The following is a 23,180-nucleotide window of genomic DNA, read 5'->3' as shown; positions in this document are numbered from 1 at the left end:
AATTAATAGAAAGTTTATTAGCACGCAACCATTTATCAACTTTAACCAACTCCTTATTAATAGTTTCATTTAAATACTCAGGATCACTGTGTTGGTAGCTCAAGCAGGCATCATCAGCAAACAATCTCATATTTATCTCAGTAGAGGAAAAAATATCATTAATATACACAAGAAACAACAAAGGACCCAAACAAGAACCTTGTGGTATTCCAACATTCACAATTTCACGCTCAGACACAACATTATTTATGAGGGTTGATTGACTTCTATCTTTTAAATAATCTTTAAATAAATTTAACATTGAACCTTTTAAAATTTTAATTTTTAAGTTTAGTTATTAGAATTTTATGATTAACCGTGTTAAATGCTTTAACCAAATAAAAAATACAGAGCAATTTATTAAATTTCTCTCACCAGCCTCAATTAACTCATCAACAATCTGAATCACAGCTAGTTCAGTTGTACTATTCTCTCTAAACCCATACTGTTTTTCATGTAGCACCTCATTCAACAAAAAGATTTTTTTCAATCTCTCACACACTAAAAACTCAAAAATTTTAAAAATGGGGATAAAAGAGATATAGGTCTGTAGTTATTAATGTCATTTTTTACCAGATTTATAAATAGGAATTAACTCAGCAAATTTAAGTGACTCAGGAAACACACCATACTCAACACATTTATTATACAATTTAGAAAGATAAGGAGAAATTATTTTTGCACTGAGCTTCACAAAACGAATATTACGGACATCAGAACGCACACTTTTATTTGGACTTAAAGTTTAAATATAATTCAGAATCTCACTATCAGAAATTTCATTAAAGACAAAATCATTTTTAACAGAATCAGACAAATACTCATCATTCTTTACATCAACAACATCTTTTATTTTTTTTAACAAATAGTCAGCAATATTTACAAATTTTTTAATTATTAGATTGCCTACACATTTTGGGTCATTCACAATTTTACCACACTCATCAAGCACACCTTTAATTTTACAACTAGACGTAGATTTAGTGGAAACAATATTATTTACAATTTTCCATAATTTTTTACTAATTTGTTTGTTCCTTTTAATTAGTTGTTTATAATAAAGTCTCTTGGAACATTCTATTACTCTGTTTAATATATTTGGATTTTTTTAAAAACAAACAGAATTTTTTTTTGTTTTATCTTTAATGGCAAATTTAAACATTAAGTTTTTAAAGTTTATTGAGATTATTATACCTTTTGTTATCCACAGTTTAGCTTTTAGTTTTTGTTCTTTTTTACTTAATATTTTGACTGGAGCATGATCAAATACTGTCCCACTAAAAATACTCTCAAACTCATCCAAACATTTATTAACATCTTCACAATTTTCAGCACACAGGTTCATGCCTCTCAATTTCACACTCAAATCATTCAGAAAAGCTCCAAATTCAAACTTGCTGAAGTCCTGAAAGGACCTCAGATCACAATACTCATTTTTGGACTTTTCGCATTTAATTTCACAGATAACAGGCCTATGATCAGATATATCATAATCCACAACATTGACATTTAGATTTTCACAATCAAAACTAGAATAAACATGATCAATCAAAGAACTAGACAAATAATCAGCAGAATGCCTAGTTGACAAATCAACAAATTGCAAAGCACCAGCACTAGAAATACAATCCAAATAGTCAAAAGTACGCTGATCTCTATTAAACAAGTTTATATTTATATCACCACCAATTATATAATATTTATTCTTTTCATTTAATAGATCTAAAACTTTAAGGAAATTTTCTTTAAAAGTATTAAATGCAGTGTTTGGATGTCTATATACATTACCAACTACAAAAGATTTATTGTTTTCAAGTTTAATAGAGATCCACAAATCATCTACATCACACTGCTCAAAAGACATACCTTCTACAACCTCATAAGAGTGGCAAGCTCTAGCAAAAAATGCAACACCACCAGATTGATTACTATTAGACAATTAATTAACAAAATCATATCCATACAACTTACCTACAAAAGGTCTCAGATTTGTTAGCCATGTTTCACACATACAAATCACATCAGGCAACCCCTCAGTTACACTCAAAAATTCCTCAATTTTATAAAGGTTTGCATTCAAGCTTCTTATATTCATAAAAACAATACTAATACAATTTTTCTTGTTAAATTTCACACTATACAGATCTAAGTAACTCTCATTCTTAATTTCAGAAATACTAGGTTTAACAGATTTATAAAAACAATCATAATCAAAGTTGTTAACATTCTGAAAGGGAAAAACAGACTCCTTACATGTATCACAGTAAAACTTGTAATTACCTTGTTTATATAGGCTTAGTTTCATATTATTTTCAGAAGCACACTCAACATGACATTTTTGGAAGCATATAAAACATGTTAAACAATTTTTTAAGTTTTTACAAAACAACTTACATTTCAACATACAGACATTTTTAGCTTACAGGTTTCACAAAAAAAAGGTAAATTGTTTTTGCACATTTCTGCAAACTTTTTAATTGATACTTTTGAACATTTAAGATATATCCATTTAAAGCAGCCTTCACAAAACAAACAATTATCTAAATTAGAGAATTTTTTAAAACAAGATTTGCAGAAATCATCACTCCCAACATTAATTAGTCCTGGATTATTTACACAGTCTATGCAATAAAAAGAATCTTCATTATTAACAAAAAATTTAAACTCATGTTCAGATAATCCACAACAACTTAAATGGAACCATCTTTCACAACTATCACAAAAAATAGAATCCAAATTTGGGGGTTCAAAGTCATTTTGACACACCCTGCAAACACATTCTAAATTAACTAAACTATCTGATTTAAGTTTTAAGGAAGTCATCTAAACATATAATATTTTTTAATATAATTAAAAGATAAACAAATAGCTTATTGTTAGTTCTGCAGTTTTTCAATATCTTCAACTGAGTTGATAACAATTACTTTAGACTTCTCATTCTTTCTCAACAAAATTGTGCCACTTGAGGACCATGCATATTTCCAACCTTTTTCTTTTTGAAACCTTCTAGCAAGATAAAGAAGGTTTCTGCTAGTTTTTGACAAATTTCATTAAAATAAACCCTTTCTGCCTTTATGTCATTCAAATCAGCATTAAACAATTTCTTTTTTTCTTTCATTACTCTAACTTTTTGGTCTCGCGATTTGAATGTAACTAAAATAGGATTAAACATTCTCTTACCTTCCTTCTTCTCTAGGTTGCTTCCTGCATCTATGGTCCTCAAGCGCACAATTTTTCCTAACTGATGTCTCTCTATTCTTGGATCTACTTTCTTCTAAACTTTCATTGCAACAATCTCAACATTTTCATTTTCACAAGTTGGTACACCCTGTATTTCAACATTGTTGCCTTTCATCTAATATTCAATCTGATTCAGCTTAATGTTTGCTTGCTTGCCATTTTCTTCTATATCAAACATCTTTTTAGTCAACTTCTCATTTTCCAATTTCACAGTTTTTACATCCTCCTTGATTTTTTATTCTCTGTCCTCATATCATCAAATTTTGAATACAAAAAATCAAGTGATTGCTGCAAAGAGTCAATCACTTTTTTTTGATCAGCTAATTTATCAGTTACTTCCTTCATTTGAGTACTAAGCTTTTCAGTTGACTCTTTATGCACTAAAGTCAAATTCTCAATCAATCTTTTCAACATAACACTAGTAACTCTCTCACCCATATTCATTTAATAATTCTATTTTATTTATATAAAACCTTATTCAAATAGAATATATTATATTCTACTATATTCTATTTGAATATATAAACCTATATTCAAATAGATATCAAAACTTAGTACAGCTTCTTGACTGAGTTTTAAAGAAAAATTGTAATTTTTAGGAAAATTCATGAAATTTAATAGGACCAAAATGTTTAAAACTATTGTATGAAATAATTGTCCTACTCAATTAGGCTTATATATAGAATAAAAACAAAAAAATTCAAACTAAGGTAATTTTTTATCACTAAGGCTAGTTTAAACTTTTTTGATAAAGTTATGCTAGTTTTTTTTACAATTTGTATTGCTTTTCATAAAGTCAAAAGTAATTAATACTAGTAAATCAAGTAAAAATAACTTACCAAAAAAAACAAAACACAGTTTAATTTCAATCATGATCATAACTGATTAGCTAAAAAGAGAAATTGTATAAACTTAATACTTAATTTGCTTTATTTATGTTAGTTAATTAAGAAATAGCTTCAACTTTAAAACAAAAATATTGGTACATCTTATTCATATTCCAGTACTGAAATCACTGTAGTTATTTGCAAAAAGTTGGTTCTTAGCTTACAAAATAATTAGCTATAGATCATCAATACATTTCATTCAGAGTTGGAGTACTCACTTCATGTAATAAATTACTGTTAATATGATTTTAAACTGTATTGAACATGTTTTTTATCAAATTTAAATGCCTTAAAATTTTACTTATGCAGTTGTTAGAAAGCTAACAAATATGTTATCAATATTATGCTGTATTGGTTGGATGTAAAGAATGAAGTAAGAATTAATCTTGGTTCAACTTGAAAGAAAACTTAGATATCTTCTAGTTTAGGAACACTTATTTTACCTATTAAATTTATTATTTTCCCAGGTACTTTTTTCCTTTTATGGTAAAAAAACATCAGTCTCAAGCTCTACCCCTTGTAACAATAAACATTTTCTGGGGAACAGTGAGTGTGTTACATCATATGTAATCTTACCTGCCCCATTAAAATTTAACTTAAACTATCCAAAAACAAAATAAACAAAAACTATCTTTTAAACAAATAAAAAAGCCCTTGGTGACATGCTATTTGGAGAGCACTCACAAGGCTAATCTCAACACTAAAAACCACAAAGTGTGGGAAAATCATGAAGCTCAAATCCCCAAGTTAGTGTTCACTGGCGCTACAACAAAAAAAATCACACCAACAATCTAATCATGTGACCACCACCACCACCACAGTGAACTCACAATCAGTAGTTGAGAAAATGCATAAAACTAGTGTTATAATGAATACATAAGCATTAAATAACTATCTTAAAGTTTGATAACTAACAATTTTACTGAAATATTACTCAGAAAAAATTAAAAATTAAATTAAAAAAACTATTAAGAAAAATGCAGTTTCTGAAACTTGTATTGGTAGAATTAATTTTAGTCTAATTTAAGTAAGAAGAAAAAAACTTAAATTTTTGCAACAGTAATTAATATATACAGCTAAAAAATAAAATATAACAATCTAGAAAACAGCAAATAAACAATCATGCACAACCATACAATATCTTTCCCCATCATATACCAAAACCAGCCAATCATGATCAGAGTAAACACAAACAAAATTGACCATACATACATTAAGAGAAACCGATAAAAAGTAACAACCAAAAGCAATTAAGCAAAATCTGCATGTAACACAAATTACTCAACCACAGCACTCTAAACCAACTCAGTATACTGGCTCAAAAAGGATTTTTTGTATTTATTTTTAAACTGATCCTTTTTTAGGTTTTTAAAAATTTCTGGAACACTAGACAACAAGTTAGGGCACAAATTTTTACTTTATATTTAATTTTTAATATTCGCAGGACTACTAATTTATAAAAAAATAACTAATAAAAACTACTGTTATAAAAAAAAATAGTATAATAGAAAAGTAACAGACCAAGGGTAAGGGTTAGGGGTAACAGTGATAGTAAAAATAAAAGTAAAAAAATAACTAATAAAAATTCTTATTAAAAATAAATAGGAAAAACTAAAAAATAAAAATTAATAATTAAAAAAAAACATAAAAAAGCTACCTACCATGGGTAAGGCTTAGGGGTAACAGTGATAGTAAAAAAAATATAATACAGGGTTGCCACACACTCAGGGAATTTTGATTTTTTTAAACTCAGGAAAACTCAGTGCAATTTTGATTTTTTCAAAAAATTCAGGGAAGTTTTAAGATTAAAAAAAAAAATCTCAGGGAAAATTTTTTGTAGGTCTAGAATGAGATTTATTTAATCCAGTTACAATATTTTGTTCAAAAAAATGTATTTTATTTTTTTTAAGTGCTTATTTAGAAATGTTTTAGCCTTGCGGCTAGTTCTTCAATGTTCTTAAAATTAGCATTGTAGTTTTTCATAAGTTTAAAATTTATATTTATTATGGCTTAAGTTAACAAAAACAACAGATTTTAGAGAAATGTGAAGCACAAACAAGAGTCCTTGAGGCTGTGTTTGTGTTTCACAATGGCCAGGCAAGTGTTGAAAGTGTTTTTAATCTCAATTGATTTACATTGAATTTAAAAAAACTATTTTTTTCATGAGTATATTAAGCATCTAATGCAGAAGCATATACATACAGGGTTGCCACTCGGTCAGGAAATCAGGAAAAGTCAGGAAAAATTTTAAAAAATGACAAAAGTCAGGAAAAAATGGGGGGTTTTGAAAAAAAGTCAGGAAATTAGATAAAATTAAAAAAAAAGTCAGATTTTGTCAGTTTAAATTTACATAATTCCTTGTTTTCCAAAGCCTTCAAATTGTAAAAATTAATTAAAAGTCCTTTAAAGTCAGAAAAAAATTCCCAAATTTTCCTAGTAATTTACAAAAATATTTAATTTTATTTCCAATGCCTTCATCTGGTATAAATTAGTAAAATGAAGTATTCTTGAATATAAAGAAGTATTAGTAAAATTATTATTAATATTAATTAGATAAATTATTAAAATGAAGTATTAGTATCCTTTATAAAACTGCAATAATTTTCTATTAACATATTGAATAAGTACCCTACTTAAACAAGCAGATTTTGTAAGCTTTTTAGTATTGATGATCTGTAGCAAGGACACTTCCATAGTGAAACTGTGATATATGCACAAAAGTTTATCTAGCAAATTTTAGAATCAAAGTGTTTTTTGTTTAAGTAAGTAATTAAGTTCTTTAAAACTAAGCAGTTAGTTTAGTATTTTATGTAACAAGTGTATACTGAAGCGGAATGCAGACCAGATGAAGGAAGCCATATCTTCATTAGATGAAGAGGTTGAAAAGCTAATAAAAAACTTAGAAAATAAATTTTAGTACATACATTTAAAAAAACAGTATTTGATTAAGTTTTTTATTTTTTTAATGTTTTAACTGTAAAAGTTGGTTATTGTTTAAAGGTTTGAGTTGTGAAAATTTGTTATTAGTTAAGGTTTTAATTGTAAAAGTTCCTTATATGTCGTTTGTTTATTTAGATACATTTATGCTAGGAAATGCTAAAAAATTGTGTCTTTTTTCAGACAAGCTGTGTTTATAAGGTAATATTACAAGTATTTTGCTGATAGAGCTGTTTATTACAAACATCGATCATACACAGATGGTTTAAGTGATGTACTGGAAGTTTTATGATAGAATTCAGCCAAAAACTGTTGTTTTTAACCTGTATTAAAATTAGATTGTAAGCTTTAGATAATTTGAATTGTGAGATTATGTATTTTAGAATAAGTTTAATTTAAGAGTTTGAGTTAAAAAAGTCAGGAAAATTTTGGTAAAAAGTCAGGAAGTTTTTCTCAGCTTGATCAGTGGCAACCATGTACATACAAAATTTATTTTGTAAAAATGAAGAAAAATGAGCATAAGTTATTAGTAATTTGCGCCAGAAGCAAAAAAAAATTAAGGATTTAAAAAAAAACACAGGGAAGTTTAAGGTTACTCAAGGAAGTTTGTTGTCACTCAGGGAAGATTTTTTGACCCAAAGAGTGGCAACACTGATAATAGCTAAATAAAAAATTAATTAAATGAAAAACAAAAAAAAAGTTACCGACCAAGAATAAGGGTTAAGTGTAACAGTGTTAATAAAGAAATTGGTAAAAAAAACAAAATGAAAAAAAAAACTTTGATAATAAATGTAAATATTAGCAGGGCGTAGCAAAAACTTGAGTATAATGTCAAAAAGTACCTCTAAAAATAATAAATTTAATAATTTAAATAAGCGTTCCTAAACTAGAAGATAACTGAAAACTGTTTCAATCAGTTTTATTACACTTTTTCCAACTGATTTAAAACTTACATATGGCAAAAATAATAACACTCCAAAATTTTATATCCTAAAAGGCATATTGTTGTTAAATAATTTTTATTCAGTTTTGTTACTCTCTTAATCAAGAAGCTTGAATGTTCATTTTTTAGAATTAATTCTTATACTACATAAAGGTCAAGTTTAAAAACTTTAGGTGAGCAGATTTTAGAAGCTCTACTATAATTTTATTTTTGTTTAGAATTTTCTTCTTCTTATGCAATTAGATTAGAACTTAAAATACTTGCCAGTAAATTTAAACTTTTAAGAACTTAAGTGATAAGTTAATCACCTTTTCTTTTAATTATAGATTCCAAAAGTCAAAGTTGAATATTTACCTTAATTTCTTTGGTAAATTGATCACATTTTCTGGGTTGTCACAAACTAAGGCTAGTTTGAAATTTATAAACATTTTATTTTATGAACATTTATTTGAAATTTTTTGAAAAATTCAGGCATACTTAAGATAGTTTTAATTAATTTATTAATCTTAGACTGCTTTTTCATCTTAATTTTTTATTCTTAGAAATTATGTATTTTCATATCCTTTTGTTATTATTTTAGTGTTTTCAGGATATAAGCATGATTATTATTATTTTTTGCTCAGCTTGATGTAACTCAGGTTGGATTTTTTCAGAAAGTGGCAACCCTGTTTCTCTGTATTTTTGCAAGTGTAAAAAATATAAATAAAACACTAGATTTCCATTATAAAAACACCTTTTATATAGTTTTTACTAAGCTACAAGATGCTTTTTACAAATTTAAAAAATTCAAAATATTTTTTGAGATATAACCGGTCAAAGTTGATGGCAATAATAGGATGCTTATGGGAGGCGCAAACAAAAAATGCAAATAACTAGAAATTACTAAAAATCTATCTCCTCCTACTTATTTTGAGATAACTACCTCAAATTTTCAGTAAATGTTCCTTGATATATTTCAGAAAATTCTGTCGGAATAAATTTAAAAAAATAAAAATTTTATAATAAAAAAAAAATCTGTTTTAAAAATTTTTTAATAAAAAAAAAATATTTATTTTTTATATAAAATTATTATTTTGTATATTTCTTTAAATTCTTTCCGTCAGAATTTTATAAATATATCAAGGAACATTTCCTGAAAGTTTGAGGTAGTTATCTCAAAAAACGTAGGAGGAGATATATTTTTAGTAGTTTCTAGTTATTTGCATTTTTTGTTTGCGCCTCCCATAAGGATCTTGTTATTTTGCACACAAGTAATACTACAAAACTATAGTTAATAAATATAAACAGTGTTAACATAAAAAAATTTTTTTACAATGTGATAATCTTTTGTATTTTATAAAAGAAGTAATAAATTCTAATGGTTTATTGTTAACCTATAAGCATAAGTTTTACAGATTATAAAAAAGTACACAATGGGGGAGACACAAGTAATAAAGAACTTGCTTTTTAGTACCAAGAGATTACATAGGGACTCAGGAGAGAGTGAACTTGATAAACTGGATAAAAATCAAGAACTTGTGGAATTTGTAGCTAATCTGTTGTCTCAGCTTCAAAATGCAAACAAGCATACTGCCTGGGCAGAAATCCATGGTTGTCTTCTTGGTATTAAATGCATTTTGAACAAGTATAACTTTGATGAAAGCAGTTTTTTTGATGAGGAAAAAATTAGATTAGAAGCTTTTAAAAATTTAGAACATCCAGAGTTGAGAGTGAGAAAAATGGCTGGACTATTATTAGGAGTTCTGTGTAAGATAACACAAGGAAGAACATACACCATGTCCAAAAGCAATCTTTTAAGACTTCTTGAGTCAGATCTTGAAAGAAGGGGTCAGGAAGATCCTAGTGAAGACTTTGATGACAATGCCTCTATCAGCTCTAAAGTTTCAGACTTTACTGCCAAAGAGCTTCTACATCAGTCAATGGGCTGGAGACATCTTGAAACAAGTATTAAGTGTCTGCATGTGATGATAACCGGATGTGGTGATCACTTTGAAAACCAATTAGACAAAGATCTAGTTTTCTTTCTATTCAAGGCTCTAAAGCATGAGAACAGATTTGTTAGAGAGACAGGGTTTTATGTTTTTGCTGAATTGTTTATTAGCAAATTAAGAATCGATCAAAACAAAATGCTTTATGAAATCTCAACAAACATTGCAGAGCAGATTTCTTTAGGACTTGCTGACAACTGGTCACAAGTACGACTTGCTTCTTCTAATGTTGCTAGAAGTTTTATGATAAATTTTCCCAATGCAAAGGATCATTTCAAATTATTACTACCTCGATTGTGCCTTAACAGGTAAACTTATATTTCTTTTATATTATACTTAAATAAGCTTTTCTAACACATTATTAAAACATAGCATTGAAACTAAGCAGTGTAAAAGTCTGAATAAAGCTTTGTTTTTTAACTTATGTTTCTACTATATTTTAAACTTGAAAAAAGTCTTAAGCATAGTTTTTTGTTATATTTATTTTTAAAATGCTATACAGCTGTTAAGCATTTAAAATTTTTGCATTTTTATTGCTGTAATAATAGTTGCATGTTTATTAAATGAATGATAATATTAAATGTATAAGTATAATGTTACTATTTTTCATATACTTCAACCATTAAATTTTGCATTTTTATTGCTTTAATAATAGTTGCATGTTTATTAAATGAATGATATTTATTAAATGTATAAGTATAATGTTACTATTTTTCATATACTTCAACCATTAAATAATATGTTAAAAAGTTCAAACAAACAATTTAGCGTTACATTTTTTTATTTTTCTTACTTAAATTTAGAAAATGTGTTTATGAGCACTAAATTTTTTTAGTACATGTTATTTGTCTTTTTTAGTTTTACTAGTGGTTGAGAATAAATATTGTTTTAAATACAACAGGTATTACATAGCAGATGGAGTCCGAATATTTACCCAGAAGACATGGCAAGAGATTTGTGGAAGTAGGGGAAAGTCCCTGGTTGAAGAACACATAGATGATGTTGTAGAATACTATGTACAAGCTACACAAGCCAACAATCATGCTGTGCGTGAGGCTGCGTGTCACTGTATTGCTGAGTTAGCATGCAAGGTTGATGCTGAAAAATCACGTCCTCATGTTGCTAGTTTGGTCAAGGCGTTACTAGACTGTTTTCACGATGACAGTTGGCCAGTTAGAGATGCAGCTTGTGTCAGTTGTGGGAATTTTCTTCTTGAGTTTTACCAGGAGTGTCTTCCCCACCGTAGTGAACTCTACAAGTTGTTTTTGGCAAATTTACAGGATCCAATAGCTTCAGTTCGAGCTGGAGCTGCCATTTCATTAGGAAAATACTGTAAAGTATATGGAAATGAGTTACTTGATGAAATTATTGAAGAGGTAAAGCAAGGTTTTATTTTCATTGAAAAGCAAGAGGCTGACAGTGAAAATTTTATTGGTTTGGACAAAAAGCCTGCTGTGTTTGGAGTTGTAAAAAATGTTGAAGACCCTAAACATACTAATCAAATAATGTATTCTTGTGGATCCCTTGCTCCCAAGATGGGGAGAGGAGGAAATAGAGACAAACTTGGTGGGTGTACATCTTGTGACTTCAAACGACCCTCAAAACCTTGGGAAAGATCAGATGGTTGTGTATACTTTCTAGTAGAGCTAGCAAAACATTACCCTACCCAAGCTGTTGATTTAGTTCCTTTTATGGTAAAAGCAGCTACTTACAAGCATTTTCCTCAACATGTAGTGTTTCATGAGACTATATGTAACCAGTTACCCATATTTGCAAGCATTGTTGGAAAGCGTGCTTTTAAAACTCATTTGGAATCGCTGTTTGATTTAATATTCTACTCTCTTGATTCAGATATCCCATTAACTTCTGTAGCAGCTGAAAATTGCTTGTTGCAACTTTCTAAGTTTCTTGGACAGGGAATACTTAGAGGTAGGGTTGAGATGTGGAACACAGGGAAGCTTGTAAAGTATGACAAGCTCTTTCATTAAAGCATTAATAAAATGAGACTTCCATAGTGAGATATTTTAAATTTAAATTTTTTTAAAAATTGTTATGTTTGTTAGTTTAATTGCATGATATTATAATTTGTTGCACTTCATTCCTTAGTAAATAATTATAGTTTATCTTCAACAAGCATGAGTATTTTACTGCTACAATTACAAACTTGAGTAAAAATATTTAACTTTAAATTAATTTGTTAAAATTTGAACATTAGTATAAATTTTTTAAACAATTTCCGAAGTTATATTGTTTTTATTTAATAGTCTACAGCACTCATAGTTTTTTTTACATCAATTATTTATATTTAGATGTTTAGTAATAAATATTGTCATAAAAATGAAAAAAAATTAAATTAAAAAACTTTTCCAGTTAGCTGCGAAAATAGTGTATATTATTTATACTAAACTGTTAAAACTCTTAACATATACGTGTTTTGTTTATATATCAGTTTTAAGGTTTTATAGTTTTTATGATAACCATATGCTGTTCTAATACTGTAGTTATAAGTATTTAGGTCTTGATAATTATTAAATTTGTTTAGACTTTGTGAAGTTATTAAAGTATATCATGCTTAGAATTTGATACATTGAGATTTTTAAATTTAGTATTTTAGTTATAATATATGATATTTAATTCATACTTGAAAACTGAAGTCCAGCCACTGTAATTTATAAAATCTGAAACGCGGTCAAATGCCCTCAACATTATACAAGTAAATGGTTTTAGCTTGATGAGTCATTAATAACTATCATTTTATAGATAAAAAATGTTTTTCTTCTACACAAGTTCTTTTATTGATTATATTTATTTAAGTAATACTGTAACTTAATTAATTTTATGTTTGCCTACCATTTAAAAAAATATATAGTTATTTTGTAAACACTTATAGTTCCGAAATTACACAGAGACAGGCCAGAATGGCGCGATATTAAGCCTATATTACAAAACGAAGCCTCTGGTGCAGTTTGTAGAATCGCTTACACCGATGAATGTTTGTTTTATGGACTAATTTTATTTTAATTTATTGGAACTTTAAACCTTAATAAAGCTTTTTTTGTAATTGAAACTTAAGAATACTTATTAACATATAAAACAAATTATATTACTAAAAATTAAATTAGTCATGTGTTAATTTAAAAATTATTGAACATTTAGTTAAGGATGTATACAACTACTTTCGAGCAATAATAGCGAAAGATGAGAAAAGTGAAAGAGCATTGGAATTAACTAAATCAGCAATTCAATTAAACCCAGCTAATTACACTGTGTGGCAGTTCAGGTTAAACCTTTGAAAATTAGTATAATCTGTTTAAAATCAGCAATAAAAAGTTACAAAAAAATTAGTGTTCATTGCAGGGAGCTCACTGTACCTAAAATCATGGAGTTAATACTCTGCGTAAATATCCTGGAAAATTATGAACAAATATACTAAAAAAAACCTAGAATAATGAATATTTTTTATTAAAATTCGTTAAAAGTTCTGGAATATTTTACTGAGCTTTTTTTTTTAATGTTTAACAAGGTTACTTAAACTGTTATCCTTAGTTGAGAACTTTTTAGTTTACCACTTAGTACACTACATACTGCTGATCTGTAGTGTACTAATAATTAGCAACTTTTAGAAAAAATCTTAGTATATTATAATTAATTAGATATTTATTAAATTGTTCTTTTTAATTTTAGTACTTATTTCTTCTTTTAAATATCAAAATTAGTGTCTTTTTTTTTTGAGTTTGTTTTTGTTTAAAAATTAAAGAAACTTTGCAATTAAATTTAGATTGTAACTAGGTATTTAACTTTTTATGTATTATCAGTGCTATGACTTTAGAACAACCATATGAAAAGAACTTTGAATGTTTTGATTCAAAGTTAATACAATTTGCAATGGGTAAAACACACTGTAGCAAGTTTAAATAATTTAAAACATCGATTTATCTGAAGTTTAACTTAATGATAAAAAGCGATAAGAAAATTTGTAACTTAAAAACTCGTATAAAATGTAATGTAAATTTGTTTAGGGCAAGATCAGAAATTTTGGAAGTATTTGTAATGGGAAAATTTTAATTGAGTATAACAGCAGCAAATTAGTAAATTTCAGCAGTTTACTAATATAAACAAAAAGTTTAGAATTTTATGTCAGTAAAACTAAAATAGTTTATAATTGTTATAAAAGTAGCTTTTAAAAGGGTCTACTTTTTTGTAAAAGCAAGTAGTTAAGTAGTACAACTAAAAATATTAGAAACAAATCACTAGTAAAATAATGTTTCAAGTCTTAACTTTTGTTTAAAGTTTTTTTTTGTTAATTATTTTTTTTTGTAAATTTTTATTTAAGAGTTTGCCATACAAACTTTCTATAGATTTATTACGCTAAAATTTTACTTTGATTTCACTCAACTTTCTTATACTTAGCCGCAAAAGTAAATATTTATCTTAGGAGAGAAATATTAAAAGCTCTAAAGAAAGACATTTCAGAAGAAATGAATTTCTTGAGTGAAATAATCATGGAACAACAAAAAAATTATCAGGTTGTAGCTTTAAACTAGAAAAGCATCTATAAATTGTAATGCTAATATTAAAAAAATTTAAACAGTGTTTATTATAAAAATACGATTAAGTTTTACATATTCTTATACAACTCTGCATTTTTTAAGTATTTTAGTAGGGGGATTTATTATTTTGATTTTATTGAGTACAACTTAGGTTACCTCCTAAAACGATTCCAAATTGTGTTTAAAGCTAACAATTTTTTTGGTTAAGTTGTCTTACTGCGAAAGCTAGCCACCAAAGATTTTTGGTTGGAGAATTGTCGAAAATTTTTGGACAGAAATTTGCAGAATCAGCATTTTTTTGTGTTATTTTTTAATTTTAACACTAAAACTTATTTTTTGTTATGTTTTTGGGTTAAGTGCATTAGGGATAAGGGCATGGATTAAAAAAAAAAAATTTAAAAATGATTTCCTTTTATTTTTGAAAAACTTAGCAGACTCACAATTTGCAAGTTGGCAATTTTACTTGCAGGTTTTTCAAGCTACCCCTAATACCAACTGTAGTAATTGTATTTTGTTTCCGTTCTTAAAAGAATCTCCTAATGGAAAATTTACTATTTGTATTGTAAATTGTGTCTAAAAGTCAAAAAAAATTGGTTGGGTTGACTTGGCTCAAAAGCTAGCCACCAGGGGTCTTTTATAAGGAAAAATTTGTCCCAATTCCGGAATATATACACAAAAAAGAAGTAACAAAATAACAATAACAAAGGTTCTTAAAATATCTTTGATAGTTAATCCTTATCATTTCTATTTTCAAATGCTGTGTTTGAACGAAAGTATGAAACATCAATGGTTTCACTAATGATCTGATACTTGTCTATTTTATTAACCTCAGACACTTCGGGAGAAATCCAATTCTGACCTTCTTTGCTATGATTTTTTTTTTTGAAATATGATAGTAGAAAGGTGTCATTATTGCAAATTTGCTAAATGTCTCTCATACTTACTTGTACTATCAGTCCAAAATACAGCAACATAATCACCTGGCCTGAAACAAGTTGATTTTTTTTTGCTTTTCAGGTAAATTTTTCTGATTTAATGCTGTAAGAACTTTTTGTAAGTCTGTAATTGATATTCGCGAATGTAAGTTATCTAAGTCTGAGAATAGGTTTTTACCATACTCACCTGACGTCAAGTTTCTTCCTGCGCTTTTTAACCTGAAAATTGAAGAGCTTGGTTAAAATGATAGAGTGCTCTTTTAGCCTATCTGACTTCAATGTAAAGATGCTTATTTTTGTAAAGACTCTTTTGAAAACAATTTTGACCACAAAACAATCTTTTATTTTGGCATGTCTCAGATCATCATGAATATCCTAAAATACGTTTTGAGCTTTTGGTTGGAACATCATTAACACATGCATGTTACAGGTCACATAGATAGGGGAATGCTCAGCTCCCAGATCTTGACAAACAAGAGTCAAACACTTTTATATTATGGGCAGTGCTATCAGTCATTACAGAAGTAACTTTTTCAACTATGACTTTTGCAGAATATTTGTAGCCTGTTGCAGCTGATAATAATTTAATTTTTGATTTCTCAAACTCAGCTAACCTTTCACAAGACTCCATAAAAATGCTTATAGTTGGTAAAGTCCGTTGATTTCCATTAATTGTGACAGATTGAACCACAAAATTGCCAACTCCACTCATTTCAGATCTATCATTGAAATATAGTTGAGTTGTTACTTATCATCATTTGTTTAGTAATTGAGCAAATAACTATTGCTTTTACATATAAATCTAGTCTGTTAGTATTAAAAGATTATGGCAAAGTGCTCATATCATATGGTTTATCAGACTTTTAAACTTTCCTTTTCTTTTGATACTTTCAACTTTCTATGAACAAATGATGAGCAATATACTATTTGTTGAAACTGAGACATATTTTTTGAAATTATAATTCTTCATCAACCATTTTTACACCCTTAAGGTTTCCAAGTAGTTCACATTGGCTATGACGTCGAAAAGAGTATGCATTAAGGCCATAGGGGGGGTCCAACATTTTTTTTTACTAAAATTAACTTTGGCTTTTATATGAAAGCTTAAAGTACAAACTAGAAGCCAGTTTTTATAGAATTAAAAATATCATTTAACTTTTGAGATATTTAACTTTTTGTAAAAATTTTCCAATATAAACGTATGGACCGCAAATTTTTTGAGGTCAATTTTCTCGGAAATTTTAAAATTCACTGAAAACCTATCTCCTCCTTCATTTTTTGACCTAGAGACTTCAAATTTTCAGGAAATGTTCCTTTTAATATTTTGAAGAATCTGAATGTTTGAAATTTTGAAAAATAAAATTTTTATCCACAAAAAACTAAAAAAAGGGTAGTTTTTTGACAATAACTTTTTTTTACTCAAAATTAAAAAAATTCCTACAATAGATCTCTTTAAAGTTTAATGATACACATTCTGTAAAAATTTGAGAAATATTACTCAAAAAATGAAGGAGGAGATAGATTTTTAGTGAAATAGTCTTTTTTCGCATTTTTAGTTTTCGCCTTCCATAAGGAACCTATTGAACGCCCTTTCTTTGATCGCTTATATCTCAAAAGTTACTTTGAGTTTTTTAAGCGGTTAAAAGTGTCTGATAGCTCAGATTAAATTCTACAAAATAAGATCAAGTTGTAAAAAACAAAGTGGACCCCCCTATGGCCTTAATTCTCAAAAAACGTTCAGGTATTATATATTTCACCTTCTTCTTCTTCTTGTAAGAAAACTTTACCAATGTTCTGTAAAACTCACAAATAGATTTAAGTTTTGTCTTTGTATTTAATGACTTTGTGTACACAGAGCAAAACACCCAATGAAAAACTAAGTTAAGTGCAATGTCTTGCCAAACTATTGGTATTGACTAACCTTTATTTGCTTTTCATTCAATTAAAATAACACTTGAAAAACATCATTACAAAGAGTAATTTTTACATTAGAAATCTGTTGAAGAATGGAAACAAAATAAAATTACTACAGTTGGTATTAGGGGTAGCTTGAAAAACCTGCAAGTAAAATTGCCAACTTGCAAAATGCTGAATCTGCAAAATTTTATAAAAATAAAAGGAAATCATTTTTTAAGTTTTTTGAAATTTATGCCCTTATCCCTAACGCACCTTACCCAAAAACATAACAAAAAATAAGTTTTATTGTTAAAATTAAAAGTTAACATGAAAAATTAAAAAAAAATTGCTGACTCTTCAAATTTTGGTCCTATAATTTTCAACAATTCTCCAATCAAAAATCTTTGGTGGCTAGAATACAATTTGGAACCGTTCTAGAAGGTTACCAAAAATATTTTTTTAACTACCCCCTAATTTTAGGGCCATAGAGGTTCACCTGTTTTTTACAAGTTAATCTTAATTTCAAGACTTTTTACTTAGTTATGACACGATTTTACCGCTTAACAAAATTCAAAGTAAATTTAGAGATACTTTCAAAGTTAGTAAGTTTAATAGGCTCTTTATAAAACGCTAACTTTTTCATTAGAAGTATAATTTTTTTTTCAGTATTTACATGAAGTTTATCACTCATATTAAAATATTTCTACCAAATTTATTTTCATTTTTTAACACTAGAAATCTTTTAAACTGTTTAAAAAAAAAATTTCTAAAAGTCTTAAGTGTCTTAGAAAACTTTGTATAAGTTTTTGTTGATCCTTTAAACTTACTATAAAATTAACAATGAAAAAAGTGCGGACCATACCTTTGTATCTAAAACTTTTTACAGGTTATATCTCAGACGTTTATAAATATTTTTGTATTCTATAGAAACTGATTCATAGTTAGCTATATTTATATATATAAATCAATATTAATTTGTGTAAAAATTATTAGTTTTATTAGATCTTCAGAATTAAATATATAAACAAGTATTTAATTAGCTTACAGTAAAGCATTAATTTGTTATATAATGTAGGTATGGCAACATAGGCGAGCGCTTGTTGAGTGGAGTCAAGATGCATCAAAAGAGTTGGAATTCACAGCTGATATTATCTTCCAAGATCAGAAAAATTACCATGCATGGCAACATCGACAGTGGGTTATAAAAGTTAGTTTGTTGTTTAGTATTATAAAATCACCACAGTGTTTTATTTCGGAAGTTATTTAAAAGCTGTTTTAAAATTGAAAAAGAAGATAATGTATTAAAAAATTATGTACAGAAATTTAGATAAGTATTTTTTTTGTATAATATTGTTGAGTTGACCAAATGACTATAAGCCAGTGAATTTCGAATCAAGAAATTTACTTTAGCTTGTCATGTTTTACGACGTACTTTAAGATAGTTTAAAATAATTATACTTGAAAATCAACATTTGAGTGCTAGGAATCTGTTTTAAATAGTGGAAAATTAAAAACTAGTTGCTGTTTACATGAATGTTTGTAAGTTTTTATGTAGACAAAGACATATAAACAGTACAAATAAATAAAAACAGTATAAACTAAAAACAGAAACTTTAGATTAAGTTATACTGTTATAAATTTTTGATAATTTTAGAATGTTTATTAGGTTCACAATAGTTGCTGGCATATTTTAAGCAACTATATACTCCTAAAAACCATTTTCAAAAATACATCTTATTACTAAACTTAATTAAAAAAGGTCTTTAGATGTTTTAACTCTGATCTCAAAGTTCATGTTTTTATTTACCACTTAAAATGTCACCGTTATAGTGAATACTCATAGTGTGTAGTCCTGGCCTGTTGTGGGGTACCATTAAGAACACTTAGGGGGTTTGGCCTCTTTTTTTACATAAACGCTTTGAGCGTTTAAGTCTGTTCATAGTTGTGCCTTAATTTTTCTGATTTTAAAATATGAATAATATGCTTAATTTAAAATCAAATTATATACCAAGGTACTTATATTAAAAATTAGTATATCAAAAATTTATCAATTTATCACAAATTAAAAGTGAAAAACTCAATAATATTTAATCTTTAAAAATAATATTTAAGTTTCTACCGCCAATGGCGGGAATTTAAAAATAAGAAAAATTTATTTTATTACAAGTGAACTTAACATTTTGATTTTGACTTTGAGGGCCGCAGTTTCCCGACCCCTGGTTTATATGAATGAAGATGGCTTCAATTTTGATTAGGGCAAAAATGTTGTTAAAATATAATAATAATTTGAATCTCATTTCATTATAACTTTTTACACATATTGAATTTTTAACTAAATGTGTTAATATTGATGATGTATTTATAGCATCTGAAGTTGCAATTATAATTGTCTTTGGTTGATGTTTAATATGTTCTCTTCACACTTTGCTATATGGTCTTTTATTCTAGTTTCAAGATGTCTAGAAGTTTGACCAATATAGCTGTTTGAGCAACAGCATTCAAACGTGTAAACCACGCTATTTTAATGCTTGTTGGATTTAAGGTTTTTACCTTTAGGACTCAAAACAGTGCTAGATATAAAAGTAACTCTCGGTTTGGCTGCACGGTATACTTTTTCCGTTGTTTCTTTATGTTTCTTTCGATCTGGACCGATTTTTATTGAGTTCCAATAGTTCAATTTTGCTATTAAAAACTTATTTACCTAGAAGTTAAATATATTTTTTAAACGTAATTTATATTAAAAAAATTTTTTTTTTTAATAGTTGAAGTTTGAATATTTTATTCTTTTTGAATCACTTTTTAACAACCACATATATGTTTACAATCTTTCTACATTAAAACAGCCATTACAAATACAGTTAAAAGCTTATAATATTAAACATAGTAAAATGATAATTCATTAATATAAATTTTAGTGTTTTCAATACCCGACATTGATAATTTATTGCTGCATGTATGCTACTTTATTATTTTTCTTTTATTGGCCAGCATACTTCCAGCTGAAGAAATGCATGTAAATAAATAAACAATCCTATAGATATACAAGTTGGAATCAAGAAAGAAAAGTTTATCTAGTTTGACTTTTTGTAACTCTACCTAAGTTATATTTTACAGCAGTTTAATTTTTTAAGGAGTTTTCGTTATGGGATGACGAGCTCAAGTATGTGGAAGGACTCCTGAGAGTTGACGTCAGGAACAACTCTGCTTGGAACCAGAGGTACTTTGTGGTTAAGCACACCACCGGATTCACAAGTGTCAGAAATCGTGAAATTGAATTTACACTGAATAAAATAAACAAGGCGTTGCACAACGAGAGTGCTTGGAACTATTTAAGAGGGTTGCTTAGTTATTTATTATTTAAAGTTAAAACTGTTCAAAATATAGGTTTAATCGTTTACTAACAAAAGATCCTAGTGAAATAACTTCACTGGAATATAAATAAAAACAAATTGTACAGTAATCTTCCTTTATTGTACCAACATATATTTCTGTGTGTTAACGAATCAACACACTTCAACTGGTTTCTGTGAAAAATAATTACTGTAATGAAAGAATAGAACCATAGAATAAAGTGGGTGTATACATGTATAATTACAAATATTATATAGTTTTATAACAGTCGGATTTAATATTAAGTATTTTACCTATTATTAACTATTATCTGTAGAAATTATTTTATTTTAATGAAAAACATTTATACACCCACTTGATTCTATGCTTCTATTCTTTCATTACAGTAATTATTTTTTACAGAACCCAGTTGAAGTGTGTTGATTCGTTAATACACAGAAACATATGTTGGTATAATAAAGGAAGATTGCTGTATAATTTGTTTTTTATAAATTAATTAGCTATTGATTTAGTAACTTAAAGAATTAAATGTTTTTGCAAAACACATTAGAGTTTGGTACTAATAATATAGTTTGGGACATTAGAGTAAAAAATATTTTGATACGTTACAATGTTATTATTCAGGGTAACACAAAACTGATAAACTTGCTCGTTTTCCCGCCTCAACCCGACCAATCAGAAGCTTAATTTATTAACTTAAAGTTATTATGTTTTAAAAAAATTGTTAATTTATTTAAAACCTTTTTTTATTATTATAGAGTTTTAGAAGTGGACGGGCTAAATTCAAGCGAACAAGTAAATAAAAAAGTGCTAGAATGGAAGGAAGAGAAAATGCAGTCACCACAGTTCCTTGCATTTACACTTAGCATGATTGAAGAGAACATTGAAAACGAAAACTATGAAAACTTTGATGAGAAAATTCAGGAGGCTAAGCAAGTTAGTTTTTCTACATAAGAACTGCTAAACTTTATATGAAAATTACCCTAAAGTTATATTTTTAGTTGAAAAATTAGTTTAGAAAAAATATTTCTGTTATTCTATATATGTTACCAATATTTTCAAAAATACTTTATTAATATATTATTAAGAAGTGTAAGTTAATAGTTTTAATACCAAAAGTTTTAAAAATACTTACTGCTCTCAAAATGAAGTTTTATTACGATTTATATCATAGATATATTTATTCAAAAAACAGATTTGTGAGCAATTGTGCATGGTAGACACTATAAGAAGAAAATATTGGAATTTTATTATAGAAAGAATGAAAACTTATAAACCTCAGAAGTAAATCACTGTTTTTATCGTGTTTTTAGTTTAAATTGGAAACCAGCTTTGTTTCAAAATGATGTATTGTCTTAAATACCATAACCAGATTTAGTTACTATAGAAACTTTTGTCTCTGACATTATTCTATTTAATTATGAATTTAAATGTTTTTATAAACTTGCAATATATGGAAAATAAAGTTTTTTTTTTTCTTTAAATACTTTTTTATGTAATACACGTAAATACTATTTTTCAATGTTTCTCATAGTATTTTATTAAGGTGTTATTTTCTTATTATCTATATATCTAGATCAGGTTTCCCAAAAACATTTTTCGAAAGGCCCCTTTAAAGAAGTTAAAAAAGCTTTTGCCTCTTTGCTGCTCATGGCCCCCAAAGGGACCACTTGGCCCACTTTGGAAATCCCAGATAAGTATTATAAAAAATACATTAGTATTTGAATTTTTAAGAAAAATAGACTATATGTGAAGTATGGTTGTATACGGATGGACGACTATTTCAAGTTAAATTAATTCTTAGTTATTGTAAACTCTCTTTATATTAACAATTGTTCAATTGTTGAATTTATACTACTGTAATTTATTAATTAGACCTACATGAATATCTTTTTCTTTTGCCAAATTTTAAGTTGTCTGGTTGACTCCGAATATTCCATTTGAAAAAGAATGCGAATCTTAAGTTATTTTAACCTTGATCTTAACTTGAGAATCTGGTAGATTGAACTGATAATCTACCAGATTCTCAAGTTAAGATCAAGATTAAAATAACTTAAGATTCGCATTCTTATGGAATATTCGGCGTCAACCAGACAACTTAAAATTTGGCAAAAGAAAAAGATACTCATGTAGGTCTAATTAATAAATTACAGTAGTATAAATTCAACAATTGAAAGAAAACTTAATCTTATAGTGTAAAACATGTGAATTACTAATTTTATGTAAAAAAATTGATATTAAAATGTGCTACAAGTAATTGTGAGTTATTAAAAAGCTTTGATTTGGTTACGACATGTACTTTCTATACATAAATACAATTTAGTTGTGCACAGTAGTAGTTGATAAGCGTGTATCGAGAAATTTCCTACTAAAATCAAAATGTAAGAAAGTATTTTCCATAGTTTAATATTAAG

General features: G+C 27.3%; 2 protein-coding genes across 2 annotated transcripts; both read left to right on the top strand.

The window, feature by feature from the left end:
• The first annotated feature begins 9,327 nt into the window (after positions 1 to 9,327).
• On the top strand, positions 9,328 to 12,319 carry LOC145835718 (uncharacterized). The gene is made up of 2 exons (XM_082943423.1): positions 9,328 to 10,342; positions 10,936 to 12,319. Exons 1-2 carry the CDS (start codon positions 9,459 to 9,461, stop codon positions 12,020 to 12,022), a joined length of 1,971 nt encoding a protein of 656 aa, XP_082799549.1. The 5' UTR covers positions 9,328 to 9,458; the 3' UTR covers positions 12,023 to 12,319.
• Positions 12,320 to 12,615: 296 nt separating this feature from the next.
• On the top strand, positions 12,616 to 22,250 carry LOC145835373 (protein farnesyltransferase/geranylgeranyltransferase type-1 subunit alpha-like). The gene is made up of 8 exons (XM_082942935.1): positions 12,616 to 12,747; positions 12,941 to 13,026; positions 13,191 to 13,314; positions 14,470 to 14,560; positions 18,491 to 18,622; positions 20,547 to 20,752; positions 21,525 to 21,702; positions 21,962 to 22,250. Exons 1-8 carry the CDS (start codon positions 12,728 to 12,730, stop codon positions 22,052 to 22,054), a joined length of 930 nt encoding a protein of 309 aa, XP_082799061.1. The 5' UTR covers positions 12,616 to 12,727; the 3' UTR covers positions 22,055 to 22,250.
• Positions 22,251 to 23,180: the final 930 nt, after the last annotated feature.

Source organism: Thalia democratica, chromosome 5, assembly GCF_965202585.1.
Source record: "Thalia democratica chromosome 5, ktThaDemo2.hap1.1, whole genome shotgun sequence".
NCBI classification, from domain to species: Eukaryota; Metazoa; Chordata; class Thaliacea; order Salpida; family Salpidae; genus Thalia; species Thalia democratica.
This window is presented reverse-complemented; position numbering and strand designations above follow the sequence as displayed.

Coding starts and splice junctions, on each gene's coding strand:
- LOC145835718 (XM_082943423.1), top strand. CDS start 9,459: ATGGGGGAGACACAAGTAATAAAGAACTTGCTTTTTAGTACCAAGAGA. Junction 10,343..10,935: donor CCTCGATTGTGCCTTAACAG/GTAAACTTATAT, acceptor TAAATACAACAG/GTATTACATAGCAGATGGAG.
- LOC145835373 (XM_082942935.1), top strand. CDS start 12,728: ATGCCCTCAACATTATACAA. Junction 12,748..12,940: donor ATGCCCTCAACATTATACAA/GTAAATGGTTTT, acceptor GAAATTACACAG/AGACAGGCCAGAATGGCGCG. Junction 13,027..13,190: donor AATCGCTTACACCGATGAAT/GTTTGTTTTATG, acceptor TTGAACATTTAG/TTAAGGATGTATACAACTAC.